Consider the following 25420-nt stretch of genomic DNA (forward strand, 5'->3'; position numbering starts at 1 on the left):
ATCGTGGCGATAACTCCACCTAGGAGCCTCAGCGCCTATAACTTTATTCTACTGCGGTTTCTTTTACTGCGTTTTTCCCCCCAATTTTCTTACAACAAGGTATTTCTTGATAAAGGCTTATAAATAAGCCGAAACGTCAAATTCTGATACCTGAATCATTTATTTCACTTGTCTACCATGTGCGGAAGAGGTGTTGATATGATATGATAAACTAAAAACGAACTATTTGAAATGCAATAAACCATTTTTGATTGGAACTTCTTAGTGTGCTGGATTTTAGTGAGATTGCTATAGTATTTTCTCCACACACAGACACACATATATATATATATACATATACACACACACACACTGATCCTTGAAGGGGTTAATGTGCAAAAAAAAGAAAGACCAATGTAGTTATAAAATGATGCCTGTGAATCCATGCCTTGTTTCAGAGCTGTAATCAGTGACTATAAAAAAAAATGTAAAAATGACAACTAAAGAGATTGTGACATTTCCACTTGTTTCACACTAGTGATGTCTGGTCACATGACTGCTTATCCACGTGGGAGCAGCACCAATGGAGAGCTGCACATATGGTGAGGAGGAGGAGGGTGATGCAGCAGCAGCAGCAGCAGGGCATGCAGTGAGCCAGCCTGCAGCAGGGGCACACAGGGTGCATGGCACTGCGTCTTTAAGCTGCACTGGTATATGTGTGCATGACTGGGAGCCCCTCCCTCCTCCTCCTCAGTGGAAAGAGCAGCTCTCAGAGAATGATCTGCAGCGCTGCCAGGGTGGGCTGCCCGTCTGCTGCTTTGTGTGCTCCATGCAAATAGGAGCTGGCCTGATGCACTGCAGCCCTGAGCTCCTGCCTGGGAAGAAGTGACAGAAGCCTCAGCACCTCCATCACTGGCAAAAGACACCAGCAAGGAGGGAGCAAATCAGTGCATTTCCTCTGCAGCAACCTCCCCCCTCCTTCCCATGCCTGGCTGAGGAGAGCCTGACAAAGACAGAGCTGGGGGAGACTGACTGCCTGCCTGAACCCCACTGTGAGGCTGGAGAATGGCTGACCGCAGCCTGGACAGTGTGTCCCTTCCCCTGGAGGTGAGAGCCAGGCTGGCAGAGCTGGAGCTGGAGCTGTCTGAAGGTAAGGAGCCTGGGCAGCCCAGATCTGGGGATGACTGCAGCCTGCCTGCCTTCCCTCCTTGTTACTGCAGATCCCTCCATACTAGCATCCATCCTCTGTTGCTGGGAAGGCACTGCTTAACCCCTTATGTGCCCCCATGCCGAGCCTCCATGCCCATTAACCCCTTGCAGCGTGGAGGATTGGGCGCCTGCTGCTGTCATCCAGGGCCAGATCCCTCTCCTTGTTGGGCTGGTGACGATGAAGGGTTAATGCTGCTGTCATTGCAGGAGCAGTATGCCAGGGGGTGATAGATGGCCTCTGGAATAGTGGTGCCCAGTTGTTGTTTTTTTTTTTTGTGTGTTTTCGCTTTTGTACATTTGTTGAAATGTTGCAGAGATGATGGAGGTGGAGAATATTACTGCCTCCCATCCTAGGTGTACTATGATGTCCAGCATGTCTAGTGTCAGCAGGATGCCTGCTGCCCCCTGTGTATGTGCTGGTGCCCCCACACTGCATCTTTGTTGTGTGTTTTATTCCTGGGGGAATTTCTTTTTGTTGGTATGTTGCCTTCTTTTATTCTTTTATACACAAGGTGGAAAATATTTCAATTTTTTTTTTCCTTTTGTTTTTTATCCCCCCCCCCTCTCCTTAGTGCCCTTATTTGTCTCGGTAAGGTTGGTATTATCACGGATTAATATCCAATCACCTAAATAAAAATCTCCATTAAATTTAAAATAAAATCCCTCCAAAATAAATAAATAAAGAAAATATCTCCTGGAGTCACATTTGTTTATTGTCTGGAATCCAATCTCAATTTACAACATTCCCCCGTCTAAAGCACCTAAAGTATTGCTGGCATCACCATGGCAACCCCATTTAGAGAGAAGCCATCTTTAAATAGTCCCAACGCCAACCTGTTTAGGGTTTACACTTGGCTTGTGCCCCTTTTTTATTTTTCCAGACTGGTAGATTTTGGAGATGAGCATTTTTCAAAGAGTTTTTAGAATTGTCCGTCAATTTATTTATCTTTTTTAATTTTATCAATTGAATGAACCCTTTTATTATTTGTCGATGGATGGTATTAGAAATAATGACATTTGTGATTTTTTTTTTTTTTTTTAAATAAAATGTCATAACATTTTTTTATTAATTTTTTTTTTTCAATAGTATTGTAATCTAAATCTAAATATCCACCGGATTTGGTCATGAGAAATCTCCATCTTGTTCTTGTTGTTTTTTTTTTTTTTTCAAGCAGATTATTTTTCATTGTCACAATACTAATGGAATTTCAGTAAATCGTTTAGGGCTCCGGGCCTAGTGGGCTGTTCACCACATACATAACGCCACCATGCTTTTATAACGGAAAAGTGGATTAGACCTCTGTGGCAGCATGTGTCCGACTTAGCTAATTAGTCTACAAAATCATACAGCTTGATGAAGTGTTTTTTTTTTTTTTGTCATGGTGTTTATGGTGTAGAGTATATGCCAGAAGAGATACAAATTTTTAAGTGTGTCAGTAAATATTTTCTACAATGATCAGATCCAGTATGTATGTAAAATTATATAATGGCAAAATTGTTCTCCAAAAAAACATTTGTAAATCCAAGTCCTTGAGTTGTCCTCCTCTGTCATGGTGGTAACAATCCTATTTAGTTGTCCCTTAGTGATTTCAGCTTCTGGGCATGGATACCAGTATGGGTGCCAGTTCTTGCAGAATCCGTGAATGCACATCTGCCTACTATGCAGCAACAAATGTCTCCTATTGGTACACAAAACAAATTTACTTTTCAAGAGTATGAGAACCTGGTGGAAACCATTGAGCTGTTCGGCTGTGCTTGGAATTACCGTAAATTGGGGGGAAGGAGGGTCTGGATTTCCTCTAAAAATCCGCTCCAAATTTGATGCATGAATTGCTATCCAAACCAGTTGTCAGTCAGATGGAAATCCAAAATCTAGTGATGTTGACCATTCTTGTTCTATCCCTGTGTAGTGTGTTTTTCTTTAGTACGCCCATTAGTCCTAACCGAGGAACCTAAGTACAGTGGGTTCCTAACCGAGGAACCTAACTACAGTGAGTTAAGGGGTTGCAGTTGTACAAACGCCCTAGAGCCTAGAGGGGCCCAAAGATCTCTTTTGACTCGCATGAAAACAGCATTACTGTTAAAGTCCCATGATAGTTTGGTACCTATGATTTTCTATTGGGGGTCCACAAGCTTCAAGTTGTACTGCTCTTATAGCTGAGCCCTGGTAGCTAAAGGTACCGTCACACTCCGCGACGCTGCAGCGATATAGACAACGAGCCGACCTAAACTAGATCGCTGGAGCGTCGCTGTTTAGGTCGCTGTGGAGACGTCAAACACAGCAACTCCAGAACAATGCAGGAGCGATCCAGTGACGTAACGGCGACTCGCTTCTCGTTCTCGCTGTTTTTTCCAGATATTGATGATACACCGGATTACGTACCGGTAATGCTCTTTTATAGAGCCACGACAGCACCCACTTGAGAGAGGGGATCCGCCCCTAGGAACAGGAAACCCTATGGAGAGAATAAAAGGGGCGGTCCCCCTCGCTCCCACAGTTGGGTTTACAGAGATCGCGAGGAACCGCCCACCAGACTTTAGTAGGTCATTCAATATCATCATTTATAATTAGTTAACTTAAACATGGCTAACTATAAGAACCAAACACCCTTAACCGTGCTTATAAATAAAAACCTATAAGGGTGGGAAGTGAAGGGGTGCTGTCGTGGCTCTATAAAAGAGCATTACCGGTACGTAATCCGGTGTTTTCTCTTCGCCACGACAGCACCCACTTGAGAGACTTTCAGAGATAGTCATTTGGGAGGGATCACAGTGTTAAGGACTGATCTACCGAAGGACAAGTCAGATGAGGCAGATAGATCTAATCTATAGTGATTATAGAAGGTAGTAGGTGAAGACCAGGTTGCGGCCTTACATATCTGTTCTAACGGAACCTCCGCTCGTTCAGCCCAGGATGATGCAATCGCCCGGGTGGAATGTGCTCTTACGGTCTCAGGCGGATTCTCCCCTTTGGATGAATAGGCCAGACATATTGCATCTCGAATCCACCGCGATAAAGTACCCTTCGTAATTCCAGCTCCTTTTCTATGACCCTGAAACGAAACAAAGAGAGCCCTGCTCTTCCTCCAGGCGCTAGTCCTATCCAAATAGGCTAATATGGCTCTCCTCACATCTAATGTGTGGTATCTTTGTTCTTCCTGACTTGTAGGGTTATCATAGAAGGAGGGAAGGTAAATTTCTTGTGTTCTATGAAATTTAGTGCATACTTTGGGTAAGTATGAAGGGTCTGTTTTGAGGACAACTCTGTCTGGGAAGACTGACATAAAGGGAGGATCTATCGATAGTGCCTGTATGTCACTTACTCTTCTTGCTGACACTAAGGCGACGAGAAGAGCTGTCTTGAGGGAGACATGTTTTATGTGAGCTGAATGTAGAGGCTCAAAGGGGTGATCTGTAAGAGCTTCGAGAACTAAATTAACATCCCAAGGTGGTACATGGGGAGTTCGAACTGTTTCTGACCTCTGGCATGCTGCAACAAATCTGGCTACCCACTTATTACCTGCGATATCAAGACCATATAAAGCCCCCAGCGCAGAGATGTGTACTTTTAAGGTACTGACTGCCAGACCTAGATCGCGCCCTTTTTGAAGAAATTCTAGAATCATGGGAATGTGAATTTCGTTTGACAGGGCCGTTGGGTAGAGGTTTAGAAATTTTTTCCACACTCTTGCATAGATGGAGGTAGTGGACTTTTTCCTACTTAGTAGTAGAGTGTCAATCACTTTGTTTGAGAACCCCCTCATCTTTAGCAGCTGCCTCTCAAGTTCCAGGCAGTTAACCGTAGACCCTTCACCCGAGGGTGGTTGAAGGGGCCCTGGAAGAGAAGATCCCGATCCTCCGGGAGGATCCAAGGGTCTGAGATTGACATGGCTCTCAGCCAGGAAAACCATGGCCTCTTGGGCCAGAATGGAGCAATTAGGATCACGTTTGCTCTGTCCTCCCTTATCTTCCTGATCACTGTCGGAAGTAGTATCAGCGGGGGAAAGGCATATGCCTTCTTGAATACCCATGGTACCTGTAGGGCGTCGAAGATATCTGGATTGTCAGATCGGAACAATGATGCGAATTTTTTGACTTGCCTGTTTTGTCTTGTCGCAAAGAGATCTATTTCGGGAGTGCCCCACTTTTTTATTATCATACAAAAGATACGACGATTTAGAACCCACTCTCCTTGATGGAGAGTGTGGCGACTGAGGAAATCTGCTCTCGAATTGTCGATTCCTCTTACATGTAGCGCTGATATGGACAGGAGGTGTTCCTCTGCCATGGCTAGAATATCGTTGGCTATAGACATGAGTCCTTCCGATCTTGTTCCTCCTTGGTGGTTTATATAGGCTACTGCTGTCATGTTGTCTGAGAAGACTCTTGTATGTGTTCCGTGTAGCTGCGGAAGAAATTCAGATAAGGCATGATAAACAGCCTTCAGCTCTTTTTTATTAGAAGAATCATCTGATTCTGTAGGAGACCACAGACCTTGCACTATTTGATCTTCTAAATATGCTCCCCACCCACTAGGACTGGCGTCAGTGAAAACAGTTTTCGATGGTTTTACCACCCAGGGGACCCCACTGGAAAGATGGTTCGGATTTAACCACCAAGTGAGAGATTGCATCACGTCTGTCGTTAAGGAAATACGAGAATCTAATCGGCCAAGTAACCTTTCTTCCTCACAAAGTATTGTATACTGCAATTTCCTACTATGGAATTGGGCCCACGGAACAGCTGGAATACAGGAAGTGAAGGAACCAAGAAGGGACATACCTTCTCTCAAGAAAATTAGAGGGTGGTTAATCACTGATTGTACTTTGTTTATGATTGCTATTTGTTTTGACTCGGGAAGAAAGCACATTTGATTTGTAGAGTCTAGAATAATTCCTAAAAATCTTTGCTCAGTTGTGGGGGACAATCTAGATTTTTCCCAATTCACTAACCACCCTAACCCCTGTAAGGATGAAATTGAATCAGACACGCGTTGATGACATTGAGAAAGAGAGTTCCCGACTATCAATAGGTCATCCAAATAAGGTATTATGAGTGTATCTTTTAACCTCAAATATGACATTACCTCTGACATCAGTTTTGTGAAAACTCTAGGGGCTATTGATAGTCCAAAGGGCATTGATGTGTATTGATAATGCCGTATCTGACCTTTGACCATAACTGCCACCCGTAGATATTGTTGATGCTCTCTGAAGATTGGCAGATGATAGTATGCATCTTTAAGGTCAAGAACTGCCATGAAGCAATGGGGAAACAGAAGCTTGACAGCTGACCGAATGGATTCCATTTTAAACGTTTGGTTCTCTAAGAAGACGTTTAGTCTTTTGAGGTTAATTATTGTTCTATATGATCCGTCAGGTTTTGAAATCAAAAATAAAGGGGAATAAAATCCCCTTCCTTTTTTATGAAAAGGGACTTCCACTAATACTCCTTTGGACAGGAGAGTTATTATTTCCTGTTCCAAGGCCTCTTGTTGTGAAGGTGAACCTAAGGAAGTCAAACAAAACGAGTCCGGCGGAACTTGAGAAAATCTTAGTTTTAGGCCTGTAGTTATAAGGCTAGTTGCCCATGAATTAGAGGTTATTGCCAGCCATTGTGTGGAGAAGAAGGACAACCTACCACCAACAGGTAGATCTGTCCTAGCGGGGTTTATCTTCAGGTTTGAAGGGGCGTTTTCCGAAGAAGGCTCCCTTCTGCTTAAAGTCCTTATTAGCCCAACGGTCCTGGTTTTTATAGTCCCGTCTTCTGTTGAACATGGGCTTTCGGAATGCTCTCCTATAAGATGGAAGATAAGAGTTATTGGGGAACCCTTTCTTCCTCTCACCCGCTTTGGTAAGAATGTCATCCAACTGAGCACCAAATAGGTACTCACCTTGGCAGGGCAGACCACATAACTTGGATTTTGTTTGTGGATCGCCTTTCCACCCCTTTAGCCACAAGGCGCGGCGAGCCGCGTTGGTTAGGCCTGCTGATTTGGCTGCCAGCCGGATGGAATCAGCCGAAGAATCTGCCAAAAAGGCAGTAGCTCCTCTAATTAACGGAATGGATGACACAAGTTTATTGCGGGAAAGGCCACCTTTTAAGCCTTCTTCCAGATCATTCAACCAAACCATCAGGGACCTAGCAGTACATGTGGCCGAGATAGCTGGTTTAAAGGCTCCTGTACAGGATTCCCAAGCTCTTTTTAAAAGGGAATCTGCTTTCCGATCGAGCGGGTCTTGCAGGGATCCTGAATCTTCAACAGGCAATAAAGATTTCTTAGAAGTGGATGCCACTGCCGCATCTACTTTTGGGGCTTTTACCCATTTGGAGAAATCCTCGTCATTAAAGGGATAGCGACGTTTTGAGGAAGACGGCAACCCTCTTTGCCCCTGGCTTTCCCACTCTTTTTTAACTAACTCCTTTATTGCTGGAATAATAGGAAATGAAGGTCTCTTTTTCTCGGACAGGCCAGCAAACATCACGTCCTGTTTTAAGGGTCTTAGTATCTTCTATACCCATGGTGTTACGTACTGATCTGACTAAATTGTCAATGCTTTCTGTAGGGAAACATGTATCCTGTTCACCCTCCGAGGATGTAACCTCTTGGGAACTGTCCGACTCTTTATCCTCAACCTCAGATGACTGTTCAGATATAGGAGAGCTGTATTTCTTCCTACTTCCAGGAATTTTATCCGAGTTTCGAAAGGCTCGCAACTCCTCTTATCATACTATGTATATCATCCGACCTTACTGAAGACTCCTCTCGTAAGGTGGATTCGATGCAAGACTGGCATAACTTTTTTAAGTAGGTATCCGGGAGTGGCTGAGAGCATAAGGCACATTGCTTATGTTTTGATTTCCCTGTTCTTTTAACCTAGGGAATTAGACGAAAGAGGGAGTATAATCAGCTTAGAATAGGGTAGACATACACTCACCCCTGAAGCTGTCATAATACCGGCTGGAGAGGAGGAGACGGAGGCACAGATGGAGGAACCGACCGGTCCGATCTCTTTTCCCTGGTGCTCTTGGAGGATGATCTGCGGCTGCTAGTCCGGCTTCCTGGTGTGACAGCGTTAACCTCAGAAGAAGGCAACGTTGTCTCTTGAGGAGATGCCATGATGGACGCCGGGAATCAGCGCCGGCGTCCTTTTGTTATGGGGGCCGCCATCTTCTTCCTGCCGCACCCGGAAGTGACCACTACATCCGGGTTGCGGCTCTGCTGTGCGCGCCTGCGCTCCCACCCAGCGATCGCGCAGGCGCCGTCCTCCTCCTCTATCACCCCGGAAGTTGTAGTAATACTTCCGGGGGAGAATTACTGGGCCCCATGCTGCCTGTGCGCCACCCGAGGCTGGCGTCACAGGATCTTACCCCAGCGGTCCGGCCCGCAGGTCTGCTGGATGCTTCTCCGTGAGCCAGGCGCCTCCCCGATCCTGGCCTCACGGTACCTGCCAGCAGAGGGGGGAAGCTGAGACAGGACCCCCGACGCTGCTTCCAGCTCTGGAGCCCTTGCCGTCCCTATTCAGGTAAACCGCGCAAGCGGCGTCCAGGCTGGGAATCCTCTTCTCTCCAGGTCTCCCGTAGGAACAGGAAACCAACTGTGGGAGCGAGGGGGACCGCCCCTTTTATTCTCTCCATAGGGTTTCCTGTTCCTAGGGGCGGATCCCCTCTCTCAAGTGGGTGCTGTCGTGGCGAAGAGAAAAATTGAGGATTTTCTTTAATGTAAAAATTAGCCTTCTAAAAAGAGAATTGAAAAGTAGCTCTATCCCATATTCTAGGGAGATCACTGGCTTCCTGTTAGTGAAAGGTCTCATTTTTCTTAGTGCTTTCCAGGCCTCAAAATGGCCGCTCCTGTTGTATACAGGTGTCGAGAGCTGAGCACAGATTATAGGTTAGAGGATAAGACCTTCACGCTGCGCGGTATTATCTCTGCTGTCTGTGCAAACACATGTCACCTTCCCTTTACTATCTGGTGTATGTGATGAACTGTCACGGGCAAAGTTCTGGAGCCCATTGTTTCTACATTGTTTTATTTTTTCTGTCAGATGACATTGATGACCCTTCTATTTATACTTAGGAAAACGCTGCAGCCTGTTGGTGTAAGTTTATGATAAGATGCGATAAATTATCTTTGTATGCTATATAGAAATGTAAGATTTAGCTACACCTTCAGCTATGGCTGTGAGAGGTGTCGGAAGATAAGTGGGGGGCTGTTTGTTTGAGAGCCACTCTATCCTGATTCCTGTGACTCGCCCTTTTTTTTTTTTTTTTTACCTAGTAGAACAGTTTCAGATTTTTAGGATTAAGGCTTGGGCTACACGGCCACTTCGGCCACGTAACTTATGTCGCGGCCAAAGTTTGTGTTCTGGTTTGTGCAGTGCAGTAGAAATGAATAGACCCCCTAGAGCAGGGGTGTCAAACTGCATTCCTCGAGGGCTGCAAACAGGTCATGTTTTCAGGATTTCCTTGTACTGCAAAGGTGATAATTTAATCACCAACTCATTATTTGTGTAGGTGATTAAATTATCACCTGTGCAGTACAAGGAAATCCTGAAAACATGACCTGTTTGCAGCCCTCGAGGAATGCAGTTTGACACCCCTGCCCTAGAGTACCAGAGTACCAAGGACAGCAATTCTCAAAAAATTGAACCCAGTTGGATTTTCTGCAACTTACTAGTCGCAAAACACTAGGGGGTCGAGATTGTGCCCCATTTATTTGTATTGCGTTTTAATAAAGCAGAAACACATACTGATCTAGTGATCTTCGGCCATTCAACTTGTGTTGCCGCCAAAGTCGCCGTGCAGGTCAAACAAACTTAATTTTTACTCCCCATTTTATTTTTTTATTTTTTGTGAGCCAACATTGATTTGTTTTCTCCAAGGCCTGTGCCATAAAAAAACAAAAAGTTGCTTTGTAAGAGCTCTAGCGGACCAGTTGCATGTACCATGCATTACATGGCTGACGATCAATATGAAACCATTATTACACACCTATACACCCCAATCAATGGCTCAGAAGTGACACTAGTGTGTACAGAACAAGACTGCAGTGGTCACGTCGCTGTACGACACTTCATTGCTGTAGGAAAATAGAGTAGTGGAGACCACCAAAGCGTAGGCAACGAAGCGACAAAAGATTTACCATGTGATCCATGATTGTGGATTTTGTTAATGCCATTTTTTTTTAGGTTATTCCTTATACTCCTGGAAATCTCTTCAAAAAGAGGTTATCTGTCATGCAAACCTTTCACATGAATATATTTTCCAATTAATTTAATGAAAATTCCTGTGGTCAGTAATTTTTATCTACTCCTAACATGATACAGACACTGTTGAGCCTGACATATTGTGATATACGGTATATATAATTTATTTTTTTTTGTATGCACATTCCTCTATGCCTTTATGAATAGCATGTTTTCCAGGAAAACTTCAAATAGATCCCTGTCCACTGTGTATTCCCTATTACACAACATTTGAGACGCTGGAAGAGAGCGCCCTAATCCTGGCCAGACTCGTGTTTATTCGATATAGCTGCTTTTCACCATATTATTCCTACAGTCGTACCACAAAAAATCCAATTAGCCTAGTCGGTGAAATCCAATGTGCTATAATGGTAATGGCAGCAATATTTATTACTTAGCTGAAACATAAAATGGGATGAATCCACACCTAGAGTATGCTCGAAACGTAAAAGGATCACCTAGTGGGATGTGAGAAGCGCTATGGTGTGGAGTCAATAAGGCTGTGTGCACACGATGCAGATTTGGTGCAGAATTTTCTGCATAAAATCTGCACTAAATCTGCATCTCCTGGCAGAATCCGCAGGTGCGTTTTTTGTGCGTTTTTTACCAATGGATTTCTATTATGGAGGGGTGCAGAAACGCTGCAGAACTGCACAAAAGAAGTGACATGCACTTCTTTGAAATCTGCAGCATTTCTGCGCAGATTTTTCTGCACCATGTGTACAGCTTTTTTTTCACATTGATTTACATTGTACTGTAAATCACAGTGCAGTTCTGCAGCGTTTCTGCTGCAGAAAAATCTGCTGCAGTTCTGCACTAAATCTGCATCGTGTGCACATACCCTTACTGTTAACTCCTACTTCCAGCAGTTCTAATGTGCAGGTAAGAGGCACCAGATCACCCTTTTCAGGGGGTTGTTGTCTGGTTTTGTAAAAAAAAAAAAAGTGCAAATACCCTACAAGGGAAGATGTCTGTTCCTCATTTATGATCTCTCTCTGTTAGTATAACAGGATGTTCCTTTGGAGGACTCTGCATATCTGTGCATTACCCCTTTAGTACATTGATCTGAATAAACGTATATGCAATACTTTATTTCACCTGTGGTGGTGCTGCAGGAGTATTGAACATGTGTTGCTACCTTCTTTTTATGGATTATATCTGATTTGTTAAAAAGTCCCATCATCGGGACTGTTATGCTTAGTTTATAGCTCAACTGTCTAAAGGGGATAGTCGTCTCGTTTGGCTCCACCCTTGGCCGTTCGGCTCCACCCTTGGCCGTTCGGCTCCACCCTTGGCTGCTTGGCTCCACCCTTGGCTGCTCGGCACCACCCTTTGCCCTGCTGCTCCACAACTGGCCCTGCGGCTCCACACACCTAGCCACTTTGCCCTTCACTCATTGACTTTTTCGTGTTTAGGCACTTCATCAGAGCTGTGAATGAAGGGAGCTGGCTAAGTGTTTTATTTCATTAGCTAAGCCAGCCCTCTTCTCTGTGACGGCTGATTCATAGGTGGAAAAGAGAGCTGACTCTAGCTATGGAAATTAAGTCAGCCAGCCCCCTTTATACACCGTTCTGATGATGTGCCGACACAATAAATGCTTTACGTTGTCAGGATCAGATGGGGAGCTGCTAAACCCAGGACGAAGACTAAAAAGCTAAAGATCAGGTCACCTATGAAAATAATTATTAAGTTCCTATAATATCATGCTAATATGAACACGTCTTAAAACAACTAATTTTTGGGAAAGCATTTAACCCCTTTTATAGATACAGTGGTATCCGATACACAGATGGTGATAATTTGTTGCTATTTCCAACTTTTCTACGTTTTCTACACAATTGCCAATATGTCTATCATATATGTAAATCTATAAATATATAAAATTTAATATTCTATTATATAACTGTAAACGTTTTAATAATTCATATATGGGGGAAAAAAAGTGCTTAAAAAAGACGTGCTGAATGAGATAAGTGGGAAAAAGGAGAAGAAGAAGAAAGCTTGTCCATGGAGCAGTTATTTGTAGTAGAATATGTGATCCTATGAGGAGTTGGGGGGCCTCTCTGGATGATGGGTCTTCACCAGCTGAACAGTGTGAGAGGCTTACGTTTATAGGATCATCAGCTGTCAGTGTCCGGGAAGCAGGTTTCTATGTAGCCGAGGTTCAGTTTCTTGTATCTGAGAATAATACGCAGCTTAACTTTTAAATCATGTCCAATCCTTACAAGAGGCTGGAAGCGACCTCTGTTCTGTGGATAGTTGTCTATTCAAACATTTGACTTTGACCTAAACCCCCCCCTCCCCAACCATAAATAGACCCCCTGACTCCCTGGGTCAAAGGGATTCTGTTTGCTCTAATAAGAGAGAAGGAATCTAGATCACATTTGATGGGTTTTCTTCCCCCTGTTATAACCGTCTTAGATGGCTCTATGCCAAGAAGACGAATTCGGCTAATTCCAGCCCCATCAGCAGCAGCAACAGCAGCAAGGAGGAGCGCAAGACGTTGACATTGTGTTCCTTATTTAACACATAAAGGGTGGGGATTGCAGATCTTTGCCTGCGGTCAGGATAGCTCTCCACTTCTTTATCCTTTTTCCTTATTATTTTTTTTTTCTTAGCCTTGTGATTTCAACATTCAGTGAAATCTATGCAGAATCTATAGCTTCAGGCGAGGTTCACACCTTGCCATGGACTTCAGTGCAAGTCGCACGTGATGGGTGTCTTGTCTGTAACTTTACTGTTTGATTTACAGCAAAATCAAAGATCAAAAATATTTGTGCTACAGCAAGTCGCACAAATGTTTTTGTCGTGCAAGTTTTTACAGAATTGCTGCGGCGCAACACTTACCCTACACCTGTCGCCTAGCTTTCTGCTACAAAAAATACACATAAAAAATGCATGAAGATGTACAAAAAGTAAGCACAGATTTTAGATTCATTTCAACCTACCCTAAAGGTTTTTTAATACAGGCATACGAGACATTCCAATGATATGTCAAAAAGCCCAGCCTTTTTGTTTTGGGCACGAAATGGTGCAGTGCAATGATCTGTTGCGTTGTATTTTCTGATGTATAAATAGTGCAAATCCATGACCCCTCCTATGCTTTCTTTTTCTGTGTTCACGCTGTCGAGAAACTATTGCTGGATACTATGTGTATTATATGTGTATCCCTTACGGTTTTTAGTCGTTTGTTCTTTTCTTTCTTTTCTTTTTTTTTTTTTTTTTTTTGTATCTTTGCCCATTCATGCCATCTCCTTGAAGGACCTTGCTCCACAGCCACCAATGAAGTCGTCTCTCCCTGGTAACGTGGCCAGAATATAAAGAGGGAGTATGGCCGTCATTCAGCAGCTGAGGATCTGTGTGAGTCTCTGTGTCTAAAGCTTGCGCAGGAATTTCACAATGACATTGGCTTCATTGACTGACTGCAATTCTTTATTATGTGAAACCTTTGTAGCACGAGTGTCGGTGACAAATTATTATCATTATTTCTTTGAATTACAGATATTTACTCCTTTTTTGCTGCAGTTAGTGGTTATTGCTTTCTGTTATTTATTGTCTATTTTAATACATACCGTAATTGTGTTTTTTGTAAATTGGAAAAGATTTAGCCCTTATTCTTAGAACAGTGGCATATGTCACCAATTGGCATGGAATATGTTTTTGACAATGGCCACTATTTAGGAAAGTTCAGTTCCAGATATTTGCAGCCCTATTGACGGCCTATGGCCTGATTGCAGCCCTATTAGTCATAGTTATTAAGGTTGAAGGAAGACTTTAAGTCCATCTAGTTCAACCCATAGCCAAACCTAACATGCCCTAACATGATCCAGAGGAAGGCAAAAAAAAACCATGTGGCAAAGAGTAAGCTCCACATTGGGGAAAAAAAATTCCTTCCCGACTCCACATACGGCAATCGGACTAGTTCCCTGGATCAACACCAACACATCAAGGAATCTAGTATATATACCCTGTAACATTATACTTTTCAAGAAAGGCATCCAGTCCCCTCTTAAATTTTAGTAGGGAATCACTCATTACAACTAACACCATATGGCAGAGAGTTCCATAGTCTCACTGCTCTTACAGTAAAGAATCCGCGTCTGTTATTATGCTTAAACCTTCTTTCCTCCAGACGTAGAGGATGCCCCCTTGTCCCTGTCTCAGGTCTGTGATTAAAAAGATCATCAGAAAGGTCTTTGTACTGTCCCCTCATATATTTATACATTAAAATAAGATCACCCCTTAGTCTTCGTTTTTCCAAACTAAATAGCCCCAAGTGTAATAACCTATCTTGGTATTGCAGACCCCCCGGTCCTCTAATAACCTTGGTCGCTCTTCTCTGCACCCGCTCCAGTTCAGCTATGTCTTTCTTATACACCGGAGACCAGAACTGTGCACAGTATTCTAAGTGTGGTCGAACAAGTGACTTGTACAGAGGTAAAATTATGTTCTCCTCATGAGCATCTATGCCTCTTTTAATGCATCCCATTATTTTATTTGCCTTTGTAGCAGCTGCCTGACACTGGCCACTGAATATGAGTTTGTCATCCACCCATACTCCCAGGTCTTTTTCATTGACGGTTTTGCCCAGAGTTTTAGAATTAAGCACATAGTTATACATCTTATTACTTCTACCCAAGTGCATGACCTTACATTTATCCCCATTAAAGCTCATTTGCCATTTATCAGCCCAAGCTTCTAGTTTACATAAATCATCCTGTAATATAAAATTGTCCTCCTCTGTATTGATTACCCTGCAGAGTTTAGTGTCATCTGCAAATATTGAAATTCCACTCTGTATGCCCCCTACAAGGTCATTAATATGTTAAAAAGAAGAGGGCCCAATGGTGACCCCTGTGGTACCCCACTGCTAACCGCGACCCAGTCCGAGTGTGCTCCATTAATAACCACTATTGATGGCCTGTGGCCTGATTGGAGCCTTATTGAAAATATGACTAAATTTTGAAGCATTTTTTGTATGCTGTTAAAGGGGTATTCTCGTCTCAAAGATCTTTTCCCAATGAGTAGATGTAGTAACATTAATAATATTAGAAAAAGCCTCCAATTACAAATGTAGTCTAGTTTTTCTGATTCACTATTTTGCTTACAACCACTTATATAGTGACAGTTATCTAGTGATCGTATCCATGGATACCTAAGCAACTGCAGTACCCTGCACATGGTGTAAGCGACATAGCAAATCAGAAGAACTATACTACATTTTTAACCCCTTAATCCCATATGACGTACTATCCCGTCCAGGTGACCTGGGACTTAATTCCCATGGACGGGATAGTACGTCATATGCGATCGGCCGCGCTCACGGGGGGAGCGCGGCCGATCGCGGCCGGGTGTCAGCTGCCTATCGCAGCTGACATCCGGCACTATGTGCCAGGAGCGGTCACGGACCGCTCCCGGCACATTAACCCCCGGCACACCGCGATCAAAGATGATCGCGGTGTGCCGGCGGTGCAGGGAAGCATCGCGCAGGGAGGGGGCTCCCTGCGGGCTTCCCTGAGACGATCGGTACACGGTGATGTGCTCACCGTGTACCGAGCGTCTTCTCCCTGCAGTCCCCGGATCCAAAATGGCCGCCGGGCTGCATCCGGGTCCTGCAGGGAGCACTTCCGGGTCAGGATCAGGCTGCAGCTGCAGCTCTAATCCTGCCCGGCTGTATGTCAGATCACCGATCTGATAGAGTGCTGTGTACACTGTCAGATCGGTGATCTGTGATGTCCCCCCCTGGGACAAAGTGAAAAAGTAAAAAAAAAAATTTCCACACTTGTAAAAAAAAAAATAAAAAAAAAATTCCTAAATAAAGCAGAAAAAAAAAAATATTATTCCCATAAATACATTTCTTTACATAAAAAAAAAACAAAAAAACAATAAAAGTACACATATTTAGTATCGCCGCGTCCGTAACGACCCGACCTATAAAACTGGCCCACTAGTTAACCCCTTCAGTGAACACCGTAAGAAAAAAAAAAAAAAAACGAGCCAAAAAACAACGCTTTATTATCATAACGCTGAACAAAGAGTGGAATAACACGCGATCAAAAAGACGGATATAAATAACCATGTTACCTCTGAAAACGTCATCTTGTCCCGCAAAAAACGAGCCGCCATATAGCATCATAACCAAAAAAATAAAAAAGTTATAGTCCTCTGAATAAAGCGATGCCAAAATAATTATTTTTTCTATAAAATAGCTTTTATCGTATAAAAGCGCCAAAACATAAAAAAAATGATATAAATGAGGTGTCGCTGTAATCGTACTGACCCGAAGAATAAAACTGCTTCATCAATTTTACCAAACGCGGAACGGTATAAACGCCTCCCCCAAAAGAAATTCATGAATAGCTGGTTTTTGGTCATTCTGCCTCACAAAAAAATCGGAATAAAAAGCGATCAAAAACTGTCACGTGTCCGAAAATGTAACCGATAAAAACGTCAACTCGTCCCGCAAAAAACAAGACCTCACATGACTCTGTGGACCAAAATATGGAAAAATTATAGGTCTCAAAATGTGGAGACGCAAAAACTTTTTTGCTATAAAAAGCGTCTTTTAGTGTGTGACGGCTGCCAATCATAAAAATCCGCTAAAAAACTCGCTATAAAAGTAAATCAAACCCCCCTTCATCACCCCCTTAGTTAGGCTAGGTTCACATTGCGTTAATGGGTTAACGCTAACGGACAGCGTTGCACGGCGAAAATGTCACAATTAACGCCGTGCAACGGGTCCGTTAGCACAACCATTCACAGCAATGTGATTTTCAGGTGTAGCGCATCGCTAGAGCGTGCCATTTTCGGCTCGCGCTAGCAAGGTGCCATTCTTTTGTGGCGCGCCTCAGACGCTGCTTGCAGCGTCCGCGGCGCGCCCGAGGTCCGATCCCCGATCTTCCAGAGCGGGGACGTTAACGCGACCACTAAACACGACACCTAAAAAGACATTGTGTTAGCGCAATCCGCTAGTGCTAAACGGATTTCCCTAACGCAATGTGAACCTAGCCTTAGGGAAAAATAATAAAATTAAAAAAAATGTATTTATTTCCATTTTCCGGTTAGGGTTAGGGTTAGGGTTAGGGCTAGGGTTGGGGCTAGGGTTAGGGTTTGGATTACATTTACGGTTGGGATTAGGGTTGGGATTAGAATTAGGGGTGTGTCTGGGTTAGGTGTGTGGTTAGGGTTACAGTTGGGATTAGGGTTAGTGGTGCGTTTGGATTAGGGTTTCATTTATAATTGGGGGGTTTCCACTGTTTAGACACATCAGGGGCTCTCCAAACGCGACATGGCGTCCGATCTCAATTCCAGCCAATTCTGCATTGAAAAAGTAAAACAGTGCTCCTTCACTTCCGAGCTCTCCCGTGCGCCCAAACAGGGGTTTACCCCAACATATGGGGTATCAGCGTACTCGAGACAAATTGGACAACAACTTTTTGGGTCCAAGTTCTCTTGTTATCCTTGGGAAAATAAAAATTTGGGGGGCTAAAAATCATTTTTGTGGGAAAAAAAAGGATTTTTATTTTCACGGCTCTGCGTTGTAAACTGTAGTGAAACACTTGGGGGTTCAAAGTTTTCACAACACATCTAGACAAGTTCCATGGGAGGTCTAGTTTCCAATATGGGGTCACTTGTGGGTGGTTTCTACTGTTTGGGTACATCAGGGGCTCTGCAAATGCAACGTGACGCCTGCAGACCAATCCATCTAAGTCTGCATTCCAAATGGCGCTCCTTCCCTTCCGAGCTCTGCCATGAGCCCAAACAGTGGTTCCCCCCCACATATGGGGTATCAGCGTACTCAGGACAAATTGAACAACAACTTTTGGGGTCCAATTTATTCTGTTACCCTTGTAAAAATACAAAGCTGGGGGCTAAAAAATCATTTTTGTGAAAAAAAAAAAGAATTTTTATTTTCACGGGTCTGCGTTATAAACTGTAGTGAAACACTTAGGGGTTCAAAGTTCTCACAACACATCTAGATAAGTTCCATGGGAGGTCTAGTTTCTAATATGGGGTCACTTGTGGGGGGTTTGTACTGTTTGGGTACATCAGGGGCTCTGCAAATGCAACGTGACTCCTGCAGACCAATCCATCTAAGTCTGCATTCCAAATGGCGCTCCTTCCCTTCCGAGCTCTGCCATGCGCCCAAACAGTGGTTCCCCCCCACATATGGGGTATCAGCGTACTCAGGACAAATTGGACAACAACTTTTGGGGTCCAATTTATTATGTTACCCTTGTGAAAATACAAAACTGGGGGCTAAAAAATTTTTGCGAAAAAAAAATAAATTTATTTTAACGGCTCTGCGTTATAAACTGTAGTGAAACACTTGGGGGTTCAAAGCTCTCAAAACACATCTAGATAAGTTCCTTAGAGGGTCTAGTTTCCAAAATGGTGTCACTTGTGGGGGTTTTTAATGTTTAGGCACATCAGGGGCTCTCCAAACCAACATGGCGTCCCATCTTAATTCCAGTCAATTTTGCATTGAAAAGTCAAATGGCGCTCCTTCCCTTCTGAGCTCTGCTATGCACCCAAAAAGTGGTTTACCCCCACATATGGGGTATCGTCGCACTCAGGACAAATTGCACAACAACTTTTGTGGTCTAATTTCTTCTCTTACCCTTGGGAAAATAAAAAATTGGGGGCGAAAAGATCATTTTTGTGAAAAAATAAGATTTTTTATTTTTACGGCTCTGCATTATAAACTTCTGTGAAGCACTTGTTGGGTCAAAGTGCTCACCACACCTCTAGATAAGTTCCTTAAGGGGTCTACTTTCCAAAATGGTGTCACTTGTGGGGATTTCAATGTTTAGGCACATCAGGGGCTCTCCAAACGCAACATGGCATCCCATCTCAATTCCAGTCAATTTTGCATTGAAAAGTAAAATGGCGCTCCTTCCCTTCCGAGCTCTGCCATACGCCCAAACAATGGTTTACACCCATATACGGGGTATCAGCGTACTCAGGACAAATTGGCCAACAATTTTTGAGGTTCAATTTCTTCTCTTACTCTTGGGAAAATAAAAAATTGGGGGCGAAAAGATCATTTTTGTGAAAAAATATGATTTTTTATTTTTACGGCTCTGCATTATAAACTTCTGTGAAGCAATTGGTGGGTCAAAGTGGTCACCACACATCTAGATAAGTTCCTTAGGGTGTCTACTTTCCAAAATGGTGTCACTTGTGGGGGGTTTCAATGTTTAGGCACATCAGTGGCTCTCCAAACGCAACATGGTGTCCCATCTCAATTCCTGTCAATTTTGCATTTAAAAGTCAAATGGCGCTCCTTCCCTTCCGAGCTCTGCCATGCGCCCAAACAGTGGTTTACCCCCACATATGGGGTATCAGCGTACTCAGTACAGATTGTACAACAATGTTTGGCATCCATTTTATCCTGTTACCCTTGGTAAAATAAAACAAATTGGAGCTGAAATAAATTTTGTGTGAAAAAAAGTTAAATATTCATTTTTATTTAAACATTCCAAATATTCCTGTGAAACCCCTGAAGGGTTAATAAACTTCTTGAATGTGGTTTTGAGCACCTTGAGGGGTGCAGTTTTTAGAATGGTGTCACACTTGGGTATTTTCTATCATATAGACCCCTCAAAATGACATCAAATGAGATGTGGTCCCTAAAAAAAAATGGTGTTGTAAAAATGAGAAATTGCTGGTCAACTTTGAACCCTTATAACTCCCTAACAAAAAAAAATTTTGGTTCCAAAATTGTGCTGATGTAAAGGAGACATGTGGGAAATGTTACTTATTAAGTATTTTGCGTGACATATCTCTGTGATTTAAGGGCATAAAAATTTAAAGTTGGAAAATTGCGAAATTTTCAAAATTTTCGCCAAATTTCCGTTTTTTTCACAAATAAACGCAAGTTATATCGAATAAATGTTACTACTAAAATGAAGTACAATATGTCACGAGAAAACAATGTCAGAATCGCCAAGATCCGTTGAAGCGTTCCAGAGTTATAACCTCATAAAGGGACAGTGGTCAGAATTGTAAAAATTGGCCCGGTCATTAACGTGCAAACCACCCTCGGGGCTTAAGGGGTTAATTGGAGGTATTTGCTAATATTATTATTATTTCACCTACTACATATTGGGATAGGCTCATAGAGATGGGAATACCCCTTTTAAATTCCCTGCATATCAGTGGGGGTCCAGGTCCTGAGACCCCCATCAATCAGTCAAGACTGCTCAAAAGTGTGAAAAGAATGAAAAGCTGATTTTTTTTTTTTTTTTTTTAAATTTTAACAAATTTCTCAACCCAGCAAGACTGTAGTAAAACGCCTCATTGACCAGAAGAACGGTTACCTCCCACTTTTCAGTTCATCTATACATTCTCAGGAGGAAAAAATGGTAAAAATGGCACGAAGTAGTGATTTTCTCTTTTAAATTGAAACACATCTGCGAGATTCCTACAACCCTTACATTGGTCAAACGCACTATTTCGCCTCTCATGAGGTTTTATTGCTTTTGTCTGTTTAAATAAATTTGTATTTCATGCTGAAAAAAAAGCAATAAATTAAAATATATATTGTAATATTAAAGAGCAAGAGAAAAAAAGAATCAGACATTCCATTTGATGGATGGGAGAAGCGGCTGCACAAATACCATTTTGGTTTTGCATTTGGTAAATTATGAAAAAGGTGTTAATGGAAAATACTTTCGATGGATGGTTTTCAAGAGGGAAGGTTCTCTCTGTGGTTACAGCTAGATGGAGCTTGCCAGGGTGTTTCCTGAAATTGTCTGAGAGTTTTTTTCCACTAACTGGGCAGCTGATCAGCTGAGGCTTCCATGGGCTGATGCAATGTGCATGCCACTCTGCAGATGTCTGCTCCACTAGGAAGAATAATACAGAAGAGACTACGGCTTCATGAATATGCCCATACCTGAGCTAAATATTCACCACTCGAGCAGCCTGACTGATTTACTGGGATTTTAGCAATAGTATTGATAGGCCTTAAAGGGAATCTGTCAGCAGGTTTTTGCTACCTCATCTGAGAGTTACCTGCTGTAGGGAGACGGAAGCTGAATCCAACGATGTATCACTTAGATTACTGGGTGCAGCCATTCTGGCACAATCAGAGCTTTTAGATTTCGCAATCGGGCAGAGCTGAGAAAGCTAACTCCGCCCACACCAGGCTCTGTATACACAATGTCCATAGGCAGTGAGCTGCCTATCTCAGAAGGGGGCGTGTCAGACTAGCATGCACGTGCTGCTGTGTCCAGGAATGATAAGCTCCTGGTACTAAAACAATCATTGCAAACAAACGAAACCACAGATTTTGATGAGAGGCATCCCTGAAATCTATGTTTTAACCTCTACCTCATTCTGTTTTTCAGATTACGTAGCAAAAACCTGCTGACAGGTTCCCTTTTAATGAGCATATCAAGGACATATAGGTCACACAGGAGGATGTATGACCTATTGTTACATTCTTTGTTTTGTTGTTTCAGTAAAATCATTAGGAGATTGTTACTACAGGACTAGTTTCCTCGTGCCTCCTAGTCAACTGCTCTGTGCACCCTTGTGTAATTGGAGTCATTTTTCTTTTTTTTTAGAAATCTCATGTGCCACTCATGAGTAATCTAGGAGATCTTGTAAAAGCCACATGCAAATCTAGCGCTGGAAGTGCACTTGGGAGCAGTCCAAGTGCATTGACACACCCCTAGTGCACTTCCATTCTGATTAGCATATGACTTGGATGCTAGATTTCACATCACTGGCACATTGGATCTCTGCAAAAAAAAAAAGTATATATTTTTTTTTTTGGGGTGCAAGTACCTATGCAGCCAGACTACTGTATATTCCTTATACAAAAATGTGTGGAGAGGTTCCTTTTTAAGGCAGTGGCATGGCACAGTTGCATTTCATGCCACGTTCTGTGGGGGCATAAAATCCCTCCCTCTGCCCCCACTGTTACTTCTTCTTGCAGGGGCACACTGGGGCAATAAATGTTAGCCCTGCGGCTGGCAAGCTGAATGACAAAGGTTGCCAGTGGCTGTTTTGTCATCCTGGTCACTACTGCCATTTACTACATATAAGCGCAGCAGTCGTGATGAGTTTGTCAGCGGTTGCTGTGCTCTGCATAAGCAGCATTCTTAGGGTTAGGTATATAGGTAATAGGGTTAGGCAGGTAATAAAATAGTTTCATGAAGATAAAAAGCGCAATTCATTAAAAAATTAAAAGCAAAAAAAAATATTATTATAACAATGTATAACTATACTTATAGTTTTAATCCAGATTTTAGAGAACAGCAGGAAAACTACAGTTTCAATATTTTCCACAAATACAATACATGTGCTTGGGGGATAAGGAGTTTCGTTCTGGACTGGTGAGCAGAACGGCCCACTCGTTAAGAGGTGTCGAATACTTGCCTTGCCCGGGTGCTGGCACCGTCGCTACACCCCCACTGTAAGGCGAAAGGTTCTGTATATTGTGTAACACTCTCTGAGGATAGTCAGGTCTTTTCTTCACTCCTAAAAGGATTGGGAATTTGCATGTTTGTAACCTTATTACAGATTTGACCATCTTGTCGATGTTGGCAGTGTCTGTGCCACATGAGCGTTAATGTAATACAAGTCAGACTGGCAGCATAATGTCATTTGTCATCTAGGCAGAGGTTCTGCTCCAGTGAGGGACACGGTTCATTCCTTTTTTTTGGCTTCTCGGAGTCACTGCATTATCCTCATTGTATATAGGAAATGACCTTGGATGGGACAATAGCGGGGGTCCATGCGGCTGGCAGGCTTAAGCTGCGTTGCTCAACAATGGTCACCACTGTGTTTTTGAAGACCGAGATGCTGCTTTTGCCCACGTGGACTGATGTTTGGCAAAGAGAGATCAGTACTCGCTGACTGAGTTTCTAAAGAAGCTCATATAGAGGGCAACTTGTGCTAATAGATCTGTTCTGGAAGCTGTTCTTCACGGACAGCTGGGTCCCAAGTCCTGCATTCCTCCGAGTTGTTAAAGGGACCGCACGCTTTCTTCTAAAGTAAGTCTTGTTTGACACTTCTAAATATTATCCAACTTATCCTGAGTCATTCCATATCATCAGCCTTTCCACAGCCTAAATACATAGACAATTTTAGGCTTGGACTGGCCCACGGGAGAACAGGAGAATCCTCCGGTTGGCCCCTGTGCAAGAGTTGACAAGCACCCTCTTATATGAGCAGTTCTTGGGACTATATACTTGAATCCCTATACAAAAGAGGCATCGTATTCATTTAACGATCTACCCAAGTCATTGTTATATAAATTCGTGATTGAGGATAATGTCAGATTTGCATGTAGCTGAAAAGTGGGGCCCTGGAGTTGGTTAACAGTGGGCTCTTGGCACTCCAGTCTGACACTGCCCGCAAGGACGAGGATCCGGTAGTTGGATAAAGGGCTCATCCACGTTGGGTGTTGTGTTATAAGGAACTGTTTCTCTTTTTCTCTTTTTCTGCCCTGTGCTTGTCTGAGCAATGTTGAACACTACTTTGCTTATTGCCATTTTTTTTTAAACCAACCTAAATCAACTGCTTAGTATTGGCCACAAATTAGAATTCTAGGACATTCCTATCAGGCTGTGCGGAACATCATCCGAGCAGTATAAGGGGATGCAGTATGAAATCACAAGTTCCAAAGAAGCCAATCATTCAATGATCTTGACTGTAGGCAGTGATGTAGCAGAAGGGGAGTTTTTCTATGGAAGAAATATTTAAAAAGCATTGTAAAGTTTGCCCAGGTGAATTGTCGTGTCAGGTGCTGAATATAGGGCAATGCACATGCACTGGACTTCTGGCCAGGTGCCCCAGATCTCTAGTCGAGCGCCATTGTGAACTGTATAGACTTCAACATGACACCAATGCAGTTGTATCTTGCGGTAGAACAAGGCGTCACTGCGTTGCACCGCCTGTGCCGGTCTGCTCCATGAGCAGGGGAGAAGAGAACTTTATTTTTGTGGAGAATGAGCCGAAAAGTGGTGTTAATTTTGGAGGGGGCATTCAGGGGGCAATACTTGCTATAAGAGGTCACTCTGGGTGGGGAGGTGAATTTTTTTTTTTTCTAGGGGAGTTAATAATGGGTTAATATTTAGACCCATATATTTGAATTGACGAGATTGATTCGATCCTCTGATCAAAAACGGACATGTCGCGTCGCCATGATATTGTGTGGATCGCTCAGTCTGTGAAAATACACAAACTCGTGAAGAATCCCAGAAACTGTAATGGGTACGAGTTCTACCCATGAAAACCAAAGATGGAATACGTACTCGAAGGAGTGATGTCTGAATGAGTCCTAAGTTGTAGTCCGCTTATTAAACCTTTTTTTTTTATGGGGAATGGGCAGAAAAGTGACATTAATTTTGGAGGGGGCAATACTTGCTTTAAGAGGACACTCTCTGAATGGGGTGAATTATTTTTTCTAGAGGCGTTAATACTGGGTTAGGGAACGCAATACTATTTTAACTCCAGTCAATCCATGCTATGCCATTACTATAGGGGAATTGTTTTTTGAGACACTTTCATGTTTTTTTTTCCTTTTTGTTTGTTTAGTGTCTTATATGCCTTTTCAGAGGTTTAGCCTAAAGGTACCTTCACACTGAACGATATCGCTAGCGATCTGTGACGTTGCAGCGTCCTGGATAGCGATATCGTTCAGTTTGACAGGCAGCAGCGATCTGGATCCTGCTGTGCCATCGTTGGTCGGCGCAGAAAGTCCAGAATTTTATTTTGTCGCTGGATCTCCCGCAGACATCGCTGAATCGGCGTGTGTGACGCCGATTCAGCGCGATGTCTTCACTGGTAACCAGGGTAAACATTGGGTTACAAAGTGCAGGGCCGCGCTTAGTAACCCGATGTTTACCCTGGTTACCAGTGTAAATGTGAAAAAAAAAAAACACTACATGCTTACATTCCGGTGTCTGTCACCCGGCGCTGTGCTTTAGTGGATGAAGGGCCTCTCCTTTCGAATGTCGGTAGACGGCTGA

The 25420-nt window shown here is 43.1% G+C and overlaps 1 protein-coding gene across 4 annotated transcripts in view; it reads left to right on the forward strand.

Moving 5' to 3' along the window:
- The first annotated feature begins 586 nt into the window (after positions 1-586).
- Positions 587-25420, forward strand: part of DIP2C (disco interacting protein 2 homolog C) — a 492724-nt gene continuing 467890 nt past the window's right edge. The window contains exon 1 of one of the 4 annotated variants that reach the window (XM_069729709.1): positions 587-1129. In XM_069729709.1, the coding sequence (XP_069585810.1) occupies positions 1045-1129 (85 nt within the window). In that variant the 5' untranslated portion in view covers positions 587-1044. The remainder of the gene's footprint in view (positions 1130-25420) is intronic. The other 3 variants (XM_069729707.1, XM_069729706.1, XM_069729708.1) reach the window with 3 other exon arrangements.

The sequence above is a fragment of the Ranitomeya imitator genome, chromosome 6 (genome assembly GCF_032444005.1).
Source record: "Ranitomeya imitator isolate aRanImi1 chromosome 6, aRanImi1.pri, whole genome shotgun sequence".
In the NCBI taxonomy this organism is placed as follows: Eukaryota; Metazoa; Chordata; class Amphibia; order Anura; family Dendrobatidae; genus Ranitomeya; species Ranitomeya imitator.